Genomic DNA, 14296 nt, shown 5'->3' with positions numbered 1-14296 from the left:
GCTACATAAAGAAGCAGAGTCTTGATTGCAACACTCCTATTTATTTAAGGCTCTTTGTTTAAAGCAATGGAAGTTCAAACAATATACATAACCTACCCATCTTATGGGACATGGGTGGTGCTGTGGGTTAAACCACAGAGCCTAGGACTTGCCGATCAGAAGGTCGGCGGTTCGAATCCCCGTGACGGGGTGAGCTCCCGTTGCTCCGTCCCTGCTCCTGCCAACCTAGCAGTTCAAAAGCACGTCAAAGTGGTGGGTTGGCTCCTGCCAACCTAGCAGTTCGAAAGCACGTCAAAGTGGTGGGAAGGTAAACAGCGTTTCTGTGCGCTGCTCTGCTTCACCAGAAGCGGCTTAGTCATGCTGGCCACATGACCCGGAAGTGTACGCCGGCTCCCTCGGCCAATAAAGCGAGATGAGCACTGCAACCCCAGAGTTGGTCACGACTGGACCTAATGGTCAGGGGTCCCTTTACCTTTACCTTACCCATCTTATAGAAAAGAAGAACATTTACTCTACAATATTAGAGTACAGTTAGATTAGCCTCAAACAGAGCCAGGGCTTTTTCAACACTGGCTCTCGCCTGGTGGAACGCTCTGTCTCATGAGACCAGGGCCCTACAGGATCTGATTTCTTTCTGCAGGGCCTGTAAGACAGAGTTGTTCCACCTGGCCTTTGGCTTGGAGTCAATTTGATTCCCTCGCCCTCTCTTTCCCTTTCTCCTCCTGTGATGAGGCTGCATTTTAATGTTTCAATGTTTTAATGTATTTTAATCTTGTTTTTAAGTTGTATTCATTCAACTTGTTTTTATTATTGCTTGTTAGCTGCCCTGAGCCCGGCCTTAGCTGGGGAGGGCGGGGTATAAATAAAATTTATTTTATTATTATTATTATTACAATATCAATGCTATAGTCTAGTACATGGGTAGGCAAACTAAGGCCGGGGGGCCAGATCCGGCCGAATCTCCTTCTAAATCTGGCCCGCAGACGGTCCGGGAATCAGCGTGTTTTTATATGAGTAGAATGTGTCTTTTTATTTAAAATGCATCTCTGGATTATTTGTGGGGCCTGCCTGGTGTTTTTACATGCATAGAATGTGTGCTTTTATTTAAAATGCATCTCTGGGTTATTTGAGGGCATAGGAATTTGTTCATTATTTTTCTTTAAAATATAGTCCGGCCCCTCACAAGGTCTGAGGGACAGTGGACCGACTGAAAAAGTTTGCTGACCTCTGCTCTAGTATCATCTGGAAATTATACCAAAGACTGCAATCTGTAGGAGTTTATAGCAGACCTGGGGGAAGAACTGGAAATAGTGCTCTTACAAATTTATTATTTGTGGAAAAAATCCTCACTTTATAGTAGGAATGCATGCAGGTCCCGTTTACTGAACACAGTGTGTTCCCTGCTTGTATCCCAGCTTATAGATAAGAACTTATTTAACAACAGTCACAATACCTTTATGAGATATTTCTTAATGTTGTCGTATTTTTCGAGTGTGAAGGCACCAACGTGTTTTGGAATGAACTCCAAGCTCTCCAACGTTTGCGCATGAGATCTACTTAACAGTTCTGGGCTGCAACAATGGAAGCGATATAGTTATAAGCTATATAGGAAACACACATGGGTCAAGTAGCTACAAACCAACCAACTGTAAAGAGCTAAATAATAAGTAAGCCTAAAAACACACACGAGAAAAGAAAAATAATTACAAATCCTGAAAACCAGAGATATTGAAAAATGCAATAAATTATACTAGCTCTTTCTGTCATCTTAATATTACAGGACCCATTACATTTGCCACACTCATTCCTTCCTCTCTCTCCAATAACTACACTATTGTTTCCTAATATCCCACAAGGTACAGATTTTCTTAAGTGTACAAAAATAATACTTTTCTGCTTCTGTCACAGGGCTGCTCGTGAATATCACCCTTCCCTATTTAAAGTATGCCACGATATAATGTACTTGCCCTTAATTCTTGCCAATTGGAATAGCTCTTTCTAGCCATTTGTTCTAACCTGCTGAAAACTTTCATATCTGCTCTGAAACATTTCCTCCTTTTTTACATCCGTCTTCTCTCTTAAGAATTTTTTCCTATAATTTACTAATTTAAAAATAATCCTGGGCAGTATGTGATCAACTATGCTAACTAAAGGCTCTTGCCACCACACTAACATTCTGTCAGTACTTAATAGATTCATAAAACACTAGAATTGCTGAAGTTTCCACACACAAAATGGCAGATTTTTTACATGTACACTATTTTAAAAATGTACACAAATGCTGTGAAACTACATATATTACAATATATATCCATAGCAAACTTCCAGTAAGCTGTTTTTAAAAATCTTAATGTAAATTTAAATTGATGGCCGAACTTCACTTGATATTTTTTTCTGCTGTTTCTTGAAGAACAAGTGTCCCTCACCACTAACCTGTCTTTGTGTTGACGCCGATTGGTTGTCAGGGCAACAGCAATGTTATCCCAAGCTTTCCACCTGTCCCCTTGGCCTGGTTGCTCACAGCCTAGCTGATGCCAGCATTCCTCAAACACCGCCTTCCATTTTTCATCAGCAGGAACAGCAAGGTTTCCAAGCTTCCGCCTGGGGACATTTTAACCACAAGAATCGCAATTCTCAATGAAACGCCTTAAGAGAGGTGTGGATCAGCAATTTCTCCTAAGAGCATGCAGATCTAGAGCATTATGGGGTGGCGCAGGGCAGAAACATTCCCTCCACTCTTCAACATCTCAAGCTTGCTGTTAATTGATAAGACACATTAGCTAATGGTGGGCCGTCTGACAATTGCTGAAATGGTTTTTATTGTCAATCACTTGGGGGCGTTTCATGGGAGATGATTCATAAATGAATTGTTATTTATTATATCAATAACCAGGACAGTTAATAGTGCCCAAGCTGAAAAGATGAGGTGGTAAGGATCAAAGGATTGTGGGGTAAAGACCAGAAGCATTATTTTAATGATAACTTACGGTAACTTCAAGGCCTTTGCTTAAAAGCAGAGAATCTGATTCTCTCTGTGCTGCATTAGACAAGTGAGCAGCATTAACTATTTCTTAGGAAAAAAATCAAGCAATAAATTTTGAACTTAAGACAGCCAACAATCCTCGCTTCAGAGGCACCTGCATACATTTATTCATAGACCCCCTAGTGAGGTAAAAAGCAGCTCCCTAAGAAGTTTGTTAAGTTTGGCAGGGAAGCCTGATTCAAAGTCAGATTTGGGCATCAGTGATGTCAAAAGTAATTAACAGCATCATAAATAAAAGCCAAAGCGGGTGGGGCGGGGAGAAATTGAGTCTTATGCTGTCCATAAATATAAAATAGACATTCATTTTGTTTAACAATTTAAAAACAACCACAGCTATGTATAATGGGTACTGTATGACTTAAAACTGACAGCCACACCAGTGCTCTTCAGAGATGACAGTCCTGCACTGTTGCACAAGTCTGACAGGCACCTATTCCCCAACAGCATCTCTCTGATGACTTATAAAAATGCCTGAAAACATCCATTATGAATCAAAATGGGCTGTGCAGTCCAACCACTGCACAGATGCATTTCCAGTTGTGTTTATGTAAAGGTAAACGTAAAGGGACCCCTGACGATTAGGTCCAGTCGTGACCGACTCTGGGGTTGCAGAGCTCATCTCGCTTTATTGGCTGAGGGAGCCGGCGTACAGCTTCTGGGTCATGTGGCCAGCATGACTAAACCGCTTCTGGCAAACCAGAGCAGCGCACGGAAACGCCGTTTACCTTCCTGCCGGAGCGGTCCTTATTTATCTACAGTGGTACCTCGGGTTACATACGCTTCAGGTTACAGACTCCGCTAACTCAGAAATAGTACCTTGGGTTAAGAACTTTGCTTCAGGATGAGAACAGAAATCGTGCGGCGATGGCGGGAGGCCCCATTAGCTAAAGTGGTGCTTCAGGTTAAGAACAGTTTCAGGTTAAGAACGGACCTCCAGAACGAATTAAGTACGTAACCAGAGGTACCACTGTACTTGCACTTTTTGGTGTGCTTTTGAACTATTAGCTTGGCAGGAGCTGGGACCAAGCAATAGGAGCTCACCCTGTCGCGGGGATTTGAACCACCAACCTTCCGATCGGCAAACCCAAGAGGCTCAGTGGTTTAGACCACAGCGCCACCTGCGTCCCACATTTTGTTTATAGGAACCTCTATTTCTACTGCCTGTGTAAGGGTAGAGGCCCTCACTCTTTAAGTGCCAGTGACCAATCCGGCTCTGAAAATACAGCTGCTACATTTTCACTTTCATCACATTGGTCACCAGCTGCTCAGATATCATATGACTTACAGAATTTTCACCACTTTTAGCCTTTTCTAAAGAACAAGCATTGTATCTCTTGACCCCATGGTCTTCCAAGCACCACAGACAAAACCTGTAGTGTTCCGCTCAAATCTGAAATCCGCATGAGGACTTGGCAATGACGCTGTACTATTCCCCATTGCCTAACCAAGCAGAGGAGCTGGAAATAAACAACTAGAGCTGGGCAAACAAGCAATACAGGCTGTGATCTGCAACCTACTTTGCATTCAAATCAGTGCTAGGGCTCAGGTACCATGGCTAGCTACAGACAAAGACACGATACAGTCTAAACAGAAGCCATCTTCCATTCACTCACAGGGTTTTGGGTCGGTCCTTCTCATGATCGTACAAACTGGGTTTGAAGTAGGTTCCAGCAATCTTTATCCCAGATCCCCACTCGCCACTGAAAATACCTTCAATAGTGTCTCCATTTGGCAAAGTCAGTCTTCCCTTTGAAGAAGGGATGGAGGGGAGGGAAGAGAGTGAAAAAAGAATGAAATCACTCATTTTGAAAGACTGCTCTATTCAAAAAAAGCAATCCCCCAAAATATGATTTACCAACCTTTCCATTAAGAGTCCAATTATCTGAAAACTCTCCTTCATACACTGTGTCATCTTCCGAAAGCAAGACACCAGTCCCCTGCATAAAACAATATCACAATCATTACAAGCTCTGTCCTGAATAGTTCGCATAAACACAGAGTAGTATTACGGGGGGGAAATGCAGGAAGATGTATATTTTTACAGTAGCCGCAACACAAAGATACAGAACAGTCAATGTGCTGGATCCAAACTTGTCCTTAGCGGGAAGGGCAGAGATCCAGTGGAGACTCATAATGGAAAAAGGTGGAGGAAGGAAGAAGGCAATTTTCACCTATTCCTTTTTCCTTCTGCACTGTCCTCCTCAGTCCCCCAACCCTCCAGAGCAGATTTTCATTGGGGTATAGGGGGTTGCAGGAAGAGGAGGGGTAACTAGCAAAAATTGCCTCCTCTGCTCTTCTACCATTGGGAGCACCCCAAGAGAGGAACTGCTCACAGGTAGTCTGGATCCAATCTGGCATAAATGCTACTTTGAAAAAAGGGAGTGAATTTTTATTTTTATACGTTGAGCACCAAAAAACAGAGTAAGGTTAGGGACTGCTGGGAATGCTCCTTCAACCGTAAGACACTGGTTTGTACGGTACTCACCATCATTTTATTGCTGCTAAAGGCTCCTTCATAATACAGTCCAAACTGTGTAACCACAACACCATTGCCCTGGCCAAGGTCATCTTGCCACATTCCCATATATTTTTCTCCCCTGAAGACACAAGAAGGGATTAAGGGCCAAAGCAATCAAAATTTTAAGAAATAAGGCTCACCATACCATCTCCTGTTCTGTGACACTCTGACAACTAAACAACAGACATACTACCCTACCAGTTGAGAAGCCTTTTCGGCAATTATTAGGGTCACATCAGAGCTCTATAATGGGGTTGGGGGGAGGGCACAAACTAGTGTACATCTTAACTGCAGTTTATGTATCATTTTCATAAGTTTGCCATTATTATTTTTAATTGTATGTTATCGCACTTTTCAGTATTTCCAAAGAGGTCTTATATTAAGGTTTATGAAACATGAATGCTGAGCTAAAATATAAATTAGTAAGTTCAAAGGCAGGTGAGAGATAATTGAGATAATTTATTACGGTCAAAGACTAGCTCACATAACATAACACAATAAAAACAGTGCTCATAAAGATAAAATATACAATCGGAGCAGATTGCAGCAATAGCTCATGAGTTAAAGCAATAGCTCCTGAGTTAAACAAAGGCAGGTGATTGATTGCTGACATACAAGCTTTAGATTGCATTCCATGTCATCTTGTTAGTGATTTTATTCAAGTAAACTAGAGGGATAAGCAACTACTTAGCATAAGTTTTTAGAATGCTCAGAATCTATTTACCTTGTGATATCGTCAAATACTCCATATCCAGTCTTCTTATCCATCACCCACTGGCCAATGAACATACTGGGAGAGGTAGATGTCAGTTTCCCACTGCGCAGGAGACCATGCCCATGACGCATGTTATCCTGAAAGCTCCCTTCATACACTTCTCCAGTGGCATAGCTGAAATAAAAGAGTGTTATCTCTCTCCCCCTCTGCACACAGAAAACAACATTTTTGGCAGGAATGTGAAAACAGGACAATTATTTCCAATGAGGAGTTTAAGGGGAGGGGGGAATGGAAATGTGCCGTATTGTGGATTATGTAGTTCTGTGCAAAAAGAGCATGAACAGATATGGTATCACAGCTATGCACAGATTGTCGTGTGAAGCAACATGGGCACATGAATATTTCACTGCATGGACACAAGGAAAAACGCAACTTCCCAGGAGGTGTTCACACAATGAAATGTGTTCGTGAGTGAAAACTGTCACACATGGTGATCTTCATAGGGGTTTCATGCTGTTCCTACCTGGAAAAGTTTTGCATAGAAAGAAATGGTTTGTGTGTGTGTGATAAGTGGCCCTTTGAAGTGCATTGTGGGTTAAATGCTGCTCTCTTTTGGACTACACACAATGACCTTTAAAACAATACTCATGTTGTTTTGTATACTACCTGTAGATGCCTTGTCCACACATTTTGCCCTCCTTCCAATATCCAACATAGCGGTCACTCTTGTTCAGTATTTTGCTTGGTATTTTGTATTCACCGTACCTGCCAATTTGAAAACAACAACAGTCCTGAGCAACTAGAAAACAAGAATATAACATGAAGAGCAGCAATCCCATACACATCTACTTGGCAGTAGGACCCATTGAACACTGTAAGATTTACTTCTGAGTAAACATGTACAGTCATACCTTGGGTTACAGACGCTTCAGGTTGCGTGTTTTTGGGTTGTGCACTGCGCCAAACCCAGAAGTACCGGAACGGGTTACTTCTGGGTTTCGGAGCTCGCGCATGCGCAGAAGTGTTAAATTGCGCTTTGTCCATGCACAGAAGCGCCGAATCGCAAACCCGCGCGTACGCAGACACGGCACTGTGGGTTGCAAACGTGCCTCCCACACGGATCACGTTCGCAACCCGAGCGTCCACTGTATTGAATAATACTAAAAATGTACTATGTATCTGTGAATTATGTGTAAAGGAGTAACGGTTAATGAATTATATGATACAGTGGTGCCCCGCAAGACGAATGCCTCGCAAGATGGAAAACTCGCTAGACGAAAGAGTTTTCCGTTTTGGAGGTGCTTCGCAAAACGAATCTCCTATGGGCTTGCTTCGCAAGACAACAATGTCTTGCGAGTTCCTGCTGGGTTTTTTCCCCCTCCCCCCCTTTTTCTAAGCCGCTAAGCCGCTTATCAGCTGATCCGATCAGCAGATAAGCCGCTAAAAGCAGCTAAAAGCCGCTAATAGCGCTAAGCCGCTTATCAGCTGATCCGATCAGCCGATAAGCCGCTAAAAGCCTCTAAAAGCCTCTAATAGCGCTAATCCGCTAATCCTCCAATGGGCTTGCTTCGCAAGATGAAAAAAACCGCTAGACGAAGGGAATCACAGAACGGATTCTTTTCGTCTTGCGAGGCACCACTGTATGCAATTATAAAACACCTATATATCACTTTTCTATACGTGTATATCTGAAGTGGTAGCTATATAAATTTAAGCACGCGTAACAGATTCAGCCAACAATTCCTAGCATGCAGTTCAAACTGTGACTGCTTTATTTTTGACACTGCATTGACTTCATGAGAGAACAAGTTTAGCTCTCCAGAATTTCATACAAATTTTGAATTGAAGGTAAAGTGATGAAAATCACTTGAGAAACAGCACTGGTATTTTCACCTGTCAAATAGAAGGCTAAATAGAAGTTTTAGGAAAGTGTCTTACAGACAAATCCCTAATACACTGTTTCAAAAAGTACACTACTACATAATAGAATTCTTTAGTTTAACACCATGGATGTCTCAAACCCAACCCCAAACCCCCCAGGAGTGCACAGCTACAATATTTCATGTTCAGGAGCTTCAGCTGCAAAGGATTACTATACTGAAACAGTTGCACAAGCACTGTATGGATGTACTTTTATTTTAGCACCATCCAGATTTCTAACATGCACACCAATCTGGCAAGGTGTTTGAACAGAAAAAAGCACATGGGGGGTGAAGGAGAGGGTTTAATTTTACATTGCAAGCTGCTTGTTACAGTGATTAAAATGAAACCCATAGTACCTGAGACTTACTCCCAGGTAAGCATGGGTTGAACCCAAGTTGCACTTTGAGCAGATCCATTGAAATTAATGGATATAAGTTAGTCATGCCCACTACATTTCAATGGTTCTACTATGAGTAAGATCAACACTGGATATAACCCAATATATGATGTGACAACTTAAGTTAGTTTCACAAAACTCCTAAAAAACTATTTTGACAGCTAAATAAATCCATCAGCCAAAGGGAGGTTATCTAACATCTTGCTGGTGGTAAGACAATTTTAAGTAATAATTAGACTCCTCTTTCTCCAACCCCAAATTTGGTTTAACTCTTTGTACCTACCCATCTTCCAGGCCACTTCTGAACATGCCAGAATACATTCTTCCATCTGCCCATTTCAAAACTCCCCTGAAATATACAGAGTGCCATAATTAGACCAGTTCCTCATTTGAATTAGCATAACACGTTTTATGCAAGACTATTACATCGTTCAAAGGACTACTGCATATTTTCTGGCTAGGCTTTAGAGCTCAGGGTTAAGTGGTCATAGAGTAGGCGGCTTTTCATTTATTGTACTCTGCTTTATTCAGATTTAAATACTTTTTACATGCCTCTTTTCACTTGTTACCTAGCTTTAAGCAAAAAGAAAGAGAAGAAAATGTAAAAGAAGAGAACAGGGGAAAACTTCAGCTGCTTGAAATGATTTATTGCAAGTCCAACATGTTAAAGAAAAAATCCTTCCTCGTGAGGCGTGTTTTTAGCAGCAATTTTCACCAAATGCAAGCGATGCCGTAACAACAGAAGTCAGGACATTTTCCATGCAATTAGTGAAAAACTCTCTCTTTTTTGGCCTATTATTATTGGTGCTTTTCTGCTTGGTTTTAAGTAAACAGGACAGCCTCTTAACTAGTGAACATGTACATAAAAACATTTGCACAGTTTCACCTGCCGTGTGGTTTCCCAGAAAGCCATCGACCATTGTAAGTGGCGTCCTTAAGCCGAGGATCTTTGTAAAAGGTGTATTTGGCACTCCGTGAGATAGGGGGCTCTTGCCTCTGAATGTTCCCGCTAACTCCATAAGGAGGCAAGTCAGTCGTCCCTTTTAAGGCCTGATCCACTGCTTGGCTTATCGCTCTCAGCCATTTAGTCTGAAACAATTACAGTAAAAGTATTCAAGGTTTTGCCTACCCTTTGTGTTCTTCCTCTCTATTCATAACTACTTTTATGGGAATACAGTGGTACCTCGGGTTAGATACGCTTCAGGTTACATACGCTTCAGGTTACAGACTCCGCTAACCCAGAAATAGCGCTTCAGGTTAAGAACTTTGCTTCAGGATGAGAACAGAAATTGTGCTCTGGCGGCGCGGCGGCAGCAGGTGGCCCCATTAGCTAAAGTGGTGCTTCAGGTTAAGAACAGTTTCAGGTTAAGTACAGACCTCCGGAACGAATTAAGTACTTAACCTGAGGTACTACTGTACTGAAGGAATCTCTTGGAGTTAGTCTGATAAGACTTATTGGTGCCAAAGAATCAATAAATGACTGATATCACGGAACTGCAAAAGTTCATCTGCTCCAGCAATCTTAACCTTTTCAGACTTGGGGCCCCATTTACCTTCTGCTTGGAACAAAGGGTGAGTTTTTAATACACCACCATTTTATGGTCATCATTCTCTACGTCACATAACAACAAACTAAACTTAAATTTAAAAATAATAATTGGCAATGAATGCACTGGCATGAACCATCTTTGGGCCAACTCTGGATCACAAGTCACTATTTGAAGACCAGTGATCTAGTCAAAGTCTCCTTCTAAACCAAGATGCTACATACTCAGCTACAGCAATGTGGACCATACTTGCATGTCTTCTATACCATGGGCTACCGTCTACGAGCAAACAATGTTAGTTTTGCTCCTCCCATTTGCACAGACAGGAAACAGACCACAATTCCTGTCTTAGCATTACATTTGATCCATGGATGATTTCACTCCCAACAAACTATGATCAGCCAAGAACAAACCTCGGCTTACAGACTGTGTTGCAAAATGAACCACCATCTCTGATTTGGATGCAACACTAAATTGTGGCTTGTTTCATCCACATGCAACCAGCAAGGAGGAGAACAAGCCAGATAGGCATGTTTGCGGTATACCATTAACTATGGTTTGCCATGCTGTGCAAGCAGGGTCATCGCACGTTGATTTCCCTTAGCTTACAGAGTGAAATAAGCATAGAAAATAAGCTTACAAAGTACCGTATTTTTCGCTCTATAGGACGCACTGGACCATAGGAGGGGGAGAACAGGAAAAACTTTTTTTTTCTTGTTCTCCCCCTCTAAAAGAAGGTGCATTCAAGGTGCACTCACCCGAGCTTGTGGGGCTGGCGGCGGGGGGAAGCGCTGCTTTCCCCCACCGCCAGCCTCAAAGATCCCTGAAGTCTTTGGAGCGCAGCGCCCCGCTGCCCTGCAGAGGCTTTGCACGCAACTGTCCCCAAGCTAGAAGAGCGAGACGGAGCCCTCCGTCTCACTGTTCTGGCTTGGGAACAGCCTTCCTTTGCGCGCAGCCATCCCCAAGCTAGAACAGCGAGACGGAGTGCTCCGAAGTGCTCCGTCTCCCTGTTCTGGCTTTGGGCTTAGCCATGCAGCCTGCATTCGCTCTATAGGACGCACACACATTTCCCCTTAATTTTTGGAGGGGGAAAAGTGCGTCCTATAGAGCGAAAAATACGGTGGGTGCGTCCTATAGAGCGAAAAATGCGGTACTCTATGTTCAAAGTAGCTAAGGCACTTAAGATGGCTCTCACAAGTAAGCCAAGCCCACATTCCTTGTGGAGAAGTAATGGAGGAAGACCACAATTCATGCACTATGTATAATCTCCGGCATCTCCAAACAGGACTGGGGATGTATGCTGACTGGAGCCCTAAGAAATGCTGCTGGTCAGTGTACACAATAGAGTTAAACGGACCAATGGTTTGACTCGGTATAAGGCAGCTTCCTATGCTCCTGCTGTTAACCAACTGGCAAGTGGTGCAAACAGGGGAGGAGAGGAGAGAATGCAGTCTCTGTGCCTGCCTACCTTTTCCTGTGGTGTTGATGAAACAAGGATGAACTGTTCTTCTGGTGTAGTGACTCTCAAACCATTCCTAGTACGAAGACCAAAAAAACGAAAAGATTCATGTAAAAAGAACATAAGAAAAGAAAAAAAAATTAATTGAACAGACAACTGTAGCTAGCACAGGCAAAAATTAATACCAAAGCAAAGGGGCAGAGTCGAATTCTATTTTCTGTCCTTTTCCTTCTAGCCTCTGGCTTAAAGCAATGTTCCCCCTTTCCCTAAATTCATGAGAAATGGAGAATCTCCATTTGCAACAGTAAAGTGCCACGTAATCTAACACCTTCCATCCTATTTCAGTCTCTTATCACTAGTGATTATAAGGAAGACTGTACTCTGTACCAAAATAAAATGAAGAAGTTCCAAGTTATGCAAGTTAAGTAAAGTATTTATGCTTATCTGGCATCTTTTACTTTACCTATGCCAGATCCTTAAGCCACTAGATTTATTCAGCCATCCTTTTGTTTCATAAGAAATTACCAAGCTGCCAAGCCTACACAGTAATACCTCTGCGAATGTCTGCCTTGTCTAGCGTCCATTCCGGTGAATGTCCACAACAAACCTGGAAGTACCAGGTTATTTCCAGGTTTGCCGCTCGCGCATGCGCAGAAGCACAAACCGCTCCACACGTGTGCGCAGACATGGCGCTTTGCCCTGCATCATTTTCGGCTAGCAGCCGGGGCTCCGGAACGGATCCCGGCTGCAAAACAAGGTACGACTGTACTCACATCCATATGGACTAGAAAGCCTGCTTCAAGCTAAGAAAAAAGGTTGTAGGAAACTGAATTCTGCACCAGTATCACATTGCATAAATAGTCTTACCTGTCTAAACACAAGAAATGCCACAGCATTCTTCCTTACAAAAGTGACACTGGAATATTTCCTAGGGGTTTAGTCTAGTTTTAAATGCATTGACTGTTTTATGTTTTTAATTATCTTATATGTAAAATGCCTTGAGATGGTAATCTAGAAGGCAATTAATAAAACAAAAATGATGAGGATGAGAATAGTAATAATAATTACAGATTAGACTGCACTGGTTTGGATGATTTCATCATATCTGCATTTACAAGACTTAATGTCCAGCCAATACATGCTTAAATACATGCTTAAATACATGCTTCACGGCCTAGGACCCTCGTATCTACGGGACCGCCTCTCCCGGTATGTCCCACGGAGAGCCTCAAGGTCCATAAATAGCAACACCCTAGTGGTCCCGGGCCCTAAAGAAGTTAGATTAGCTTCAACCAGAGCCAGGGCCTTTTCAACACTGGCTCCGGCCTGGTGGAACGCTTTGCCTCATGAGACCAGGGCCCTGCAGGATCTGATTTCTTTCCGCAGGGCCTGTAAGACAGAGTTGTTCCAACTGGCCTTTGGCTTGGAGCCAATTTGATTCCCTCCCCCTCTTTCTTTTTTCTTTTCCCTTTCTCCTCCTGTGATGAGGCTGCATTTTAATATTTTTGTGTTTCAATATTTTAATTGTTGTATTTTAATCTTGTTTTTAAGTTGAATTCATCCAACTTGTTTTTATTATTGCTTGTTAGCCGCCCTGAGCCCAGCCTTGGCTGGGGAGGGCGGGGTATAAATAAAAATTGTGATTATTAAAAAATTATTATTATTATTAAACTGACCAACATGTACACCTGTGATAACTATCTCACTAACCACAAGCATGATAATCACATTATTGTGGGGCTGGAGAACCTGTGGTCCTTCCAGCAGCTCCTGGATTATGATGAACATCATCCTTAGCCATTGGCTGGCTAAGACTAATGGGAGTTGGAGTCAAAAAGCAGCTGCACAGACCCACAAGGTTCCCCACCACTGCCTTTAAAGGATGCAAGTCGAGTATCACTTCAGAGACAAAGAGCACAAAAGGCCTGGAGTACCCAAGACATTTCAAAAGAAAAACTCATCTCATCAACAACAGCAACAAAATAATTTCTATTTGAGGGATGGCCTTGACATACTTACATATTACCAGACTCTTCTGAAACAGGTTCTACCCACAATGTGGACAAGGAAAAAATATGATGAGTTGAAAACTGTAAAGAAAAGCAAAAGAGGAAAAGCATCAACCTTCCTATTAGGATTAGATTCACTCTTTGTGGGTGTTCCTTCTTCAGTGTTTCTTCCCCTTTGGAAACAGAATGACGTTAAGCCACACTGCTGAAATGCAACTGCTATATCTCTTAACGAGTTCCCAACCACCCCCAATTTGATATGTTCAAATTGCACAGCTTGCAAAGCTGCAACCATATTTATGCCAAATAACGGGCTCTATGAACCAGAGCTCAGTGCATAGGATACCCTGTTCCTAAAGTTTGTTTAAGGGGCAGCAAATGATAGTGCTGCTGTATGCTAGCGATGGAAGATATTTTCCAGTCTCACCAGAAAACAGGGAGAAACTGTGCACAACTATTTTTTGTCTTTCAACTTTTTTTTGCAAGTGAGAGGCAATGCTGTTCAAAGACCCAAAACATAATGTTCCAAAACCTAATGCCGGCAATATCAATGGCACTAATGAGGTGGTGGCTGGGTAAGTGGAATAGACCCAATTCTGAATTGTGTTTCAGAACCCCAATAGAGAGAGGTGGGGAGTGATCTACGTTGCATGGAAGACAGAACAGGCTTGGTATCCAAGGCTCT

The 14296-nt window shown here is 42.4% G+C and overlaps 1 protein-coding gene across 3 annotated transcripts in view; it reads right to left on the bottom strand.

The window, feature by feature from the left end:
* ALS2 (alsin Rho guanine nucleotide exchange factor ALS2) overlaps nt 1-14296 on the bottom strand; it is a 52157-nt gene that overhangs the window by 9595 nt on the left and 28266 nt on the right. For all 3 annotated transcript variants that reach the window (XR_014518568.1, XM_083471942.1, XM_083471943.1), the window contains exons 16-26: nt 13622-13692; nt 11612-11678; nt 9483-9685; nt 8880-8945; nt 6943-7041; nt 6286-6450; nt 5529-5640; nt 4903-4980; nt 4657-4790; nt 2434-2601; nt 1454-1571 (exon numbers count right to left, since the gene is read on the bottom strand). Coding sequence is in view for 2 of the 3 variants with exons in the window: in XM_083471942.1 (XP_083328068.1) it covers nt 1454-1571; nt 2434-2601; nt 4657-4790; nt 4903-4980; nt 5529-5640; nt 6286-6450; nt 6943-7041; nt 8880-8945; nt 9483-9685; nt 11612-11678; nt 13622-13692 (1281 nt within the window). In the remaining variant the exon portion in view is untranslated. The remainder of the gene's footprint in view (nt 1-1453; nt 1572-2433; nt 2602-4656; nt 4791-4902; nt 4981-5528; nt 5641-6285; nt 6451-6942; nt 7042-8879; nt 8946-9482; nt 9686-11611; nt 11679-13621; nt 13693-14296) is intronic.

Source organism: Podarcis liolepis (assembly GCF_965112155.1).
Source record: "Podarcis liolepis genome assembly, chromosome: 1".
Classification (NCBI taxonomy): domain Eukaryota; kingdom Metazoa; phylum Chordata; class Lepidosauria; order Squamata; family Lacertidae; genus Podarcis; species Podarcis liolepis.
This window is presented reverse-complemented; position numbering and strand designations above follow the sequence as displayed.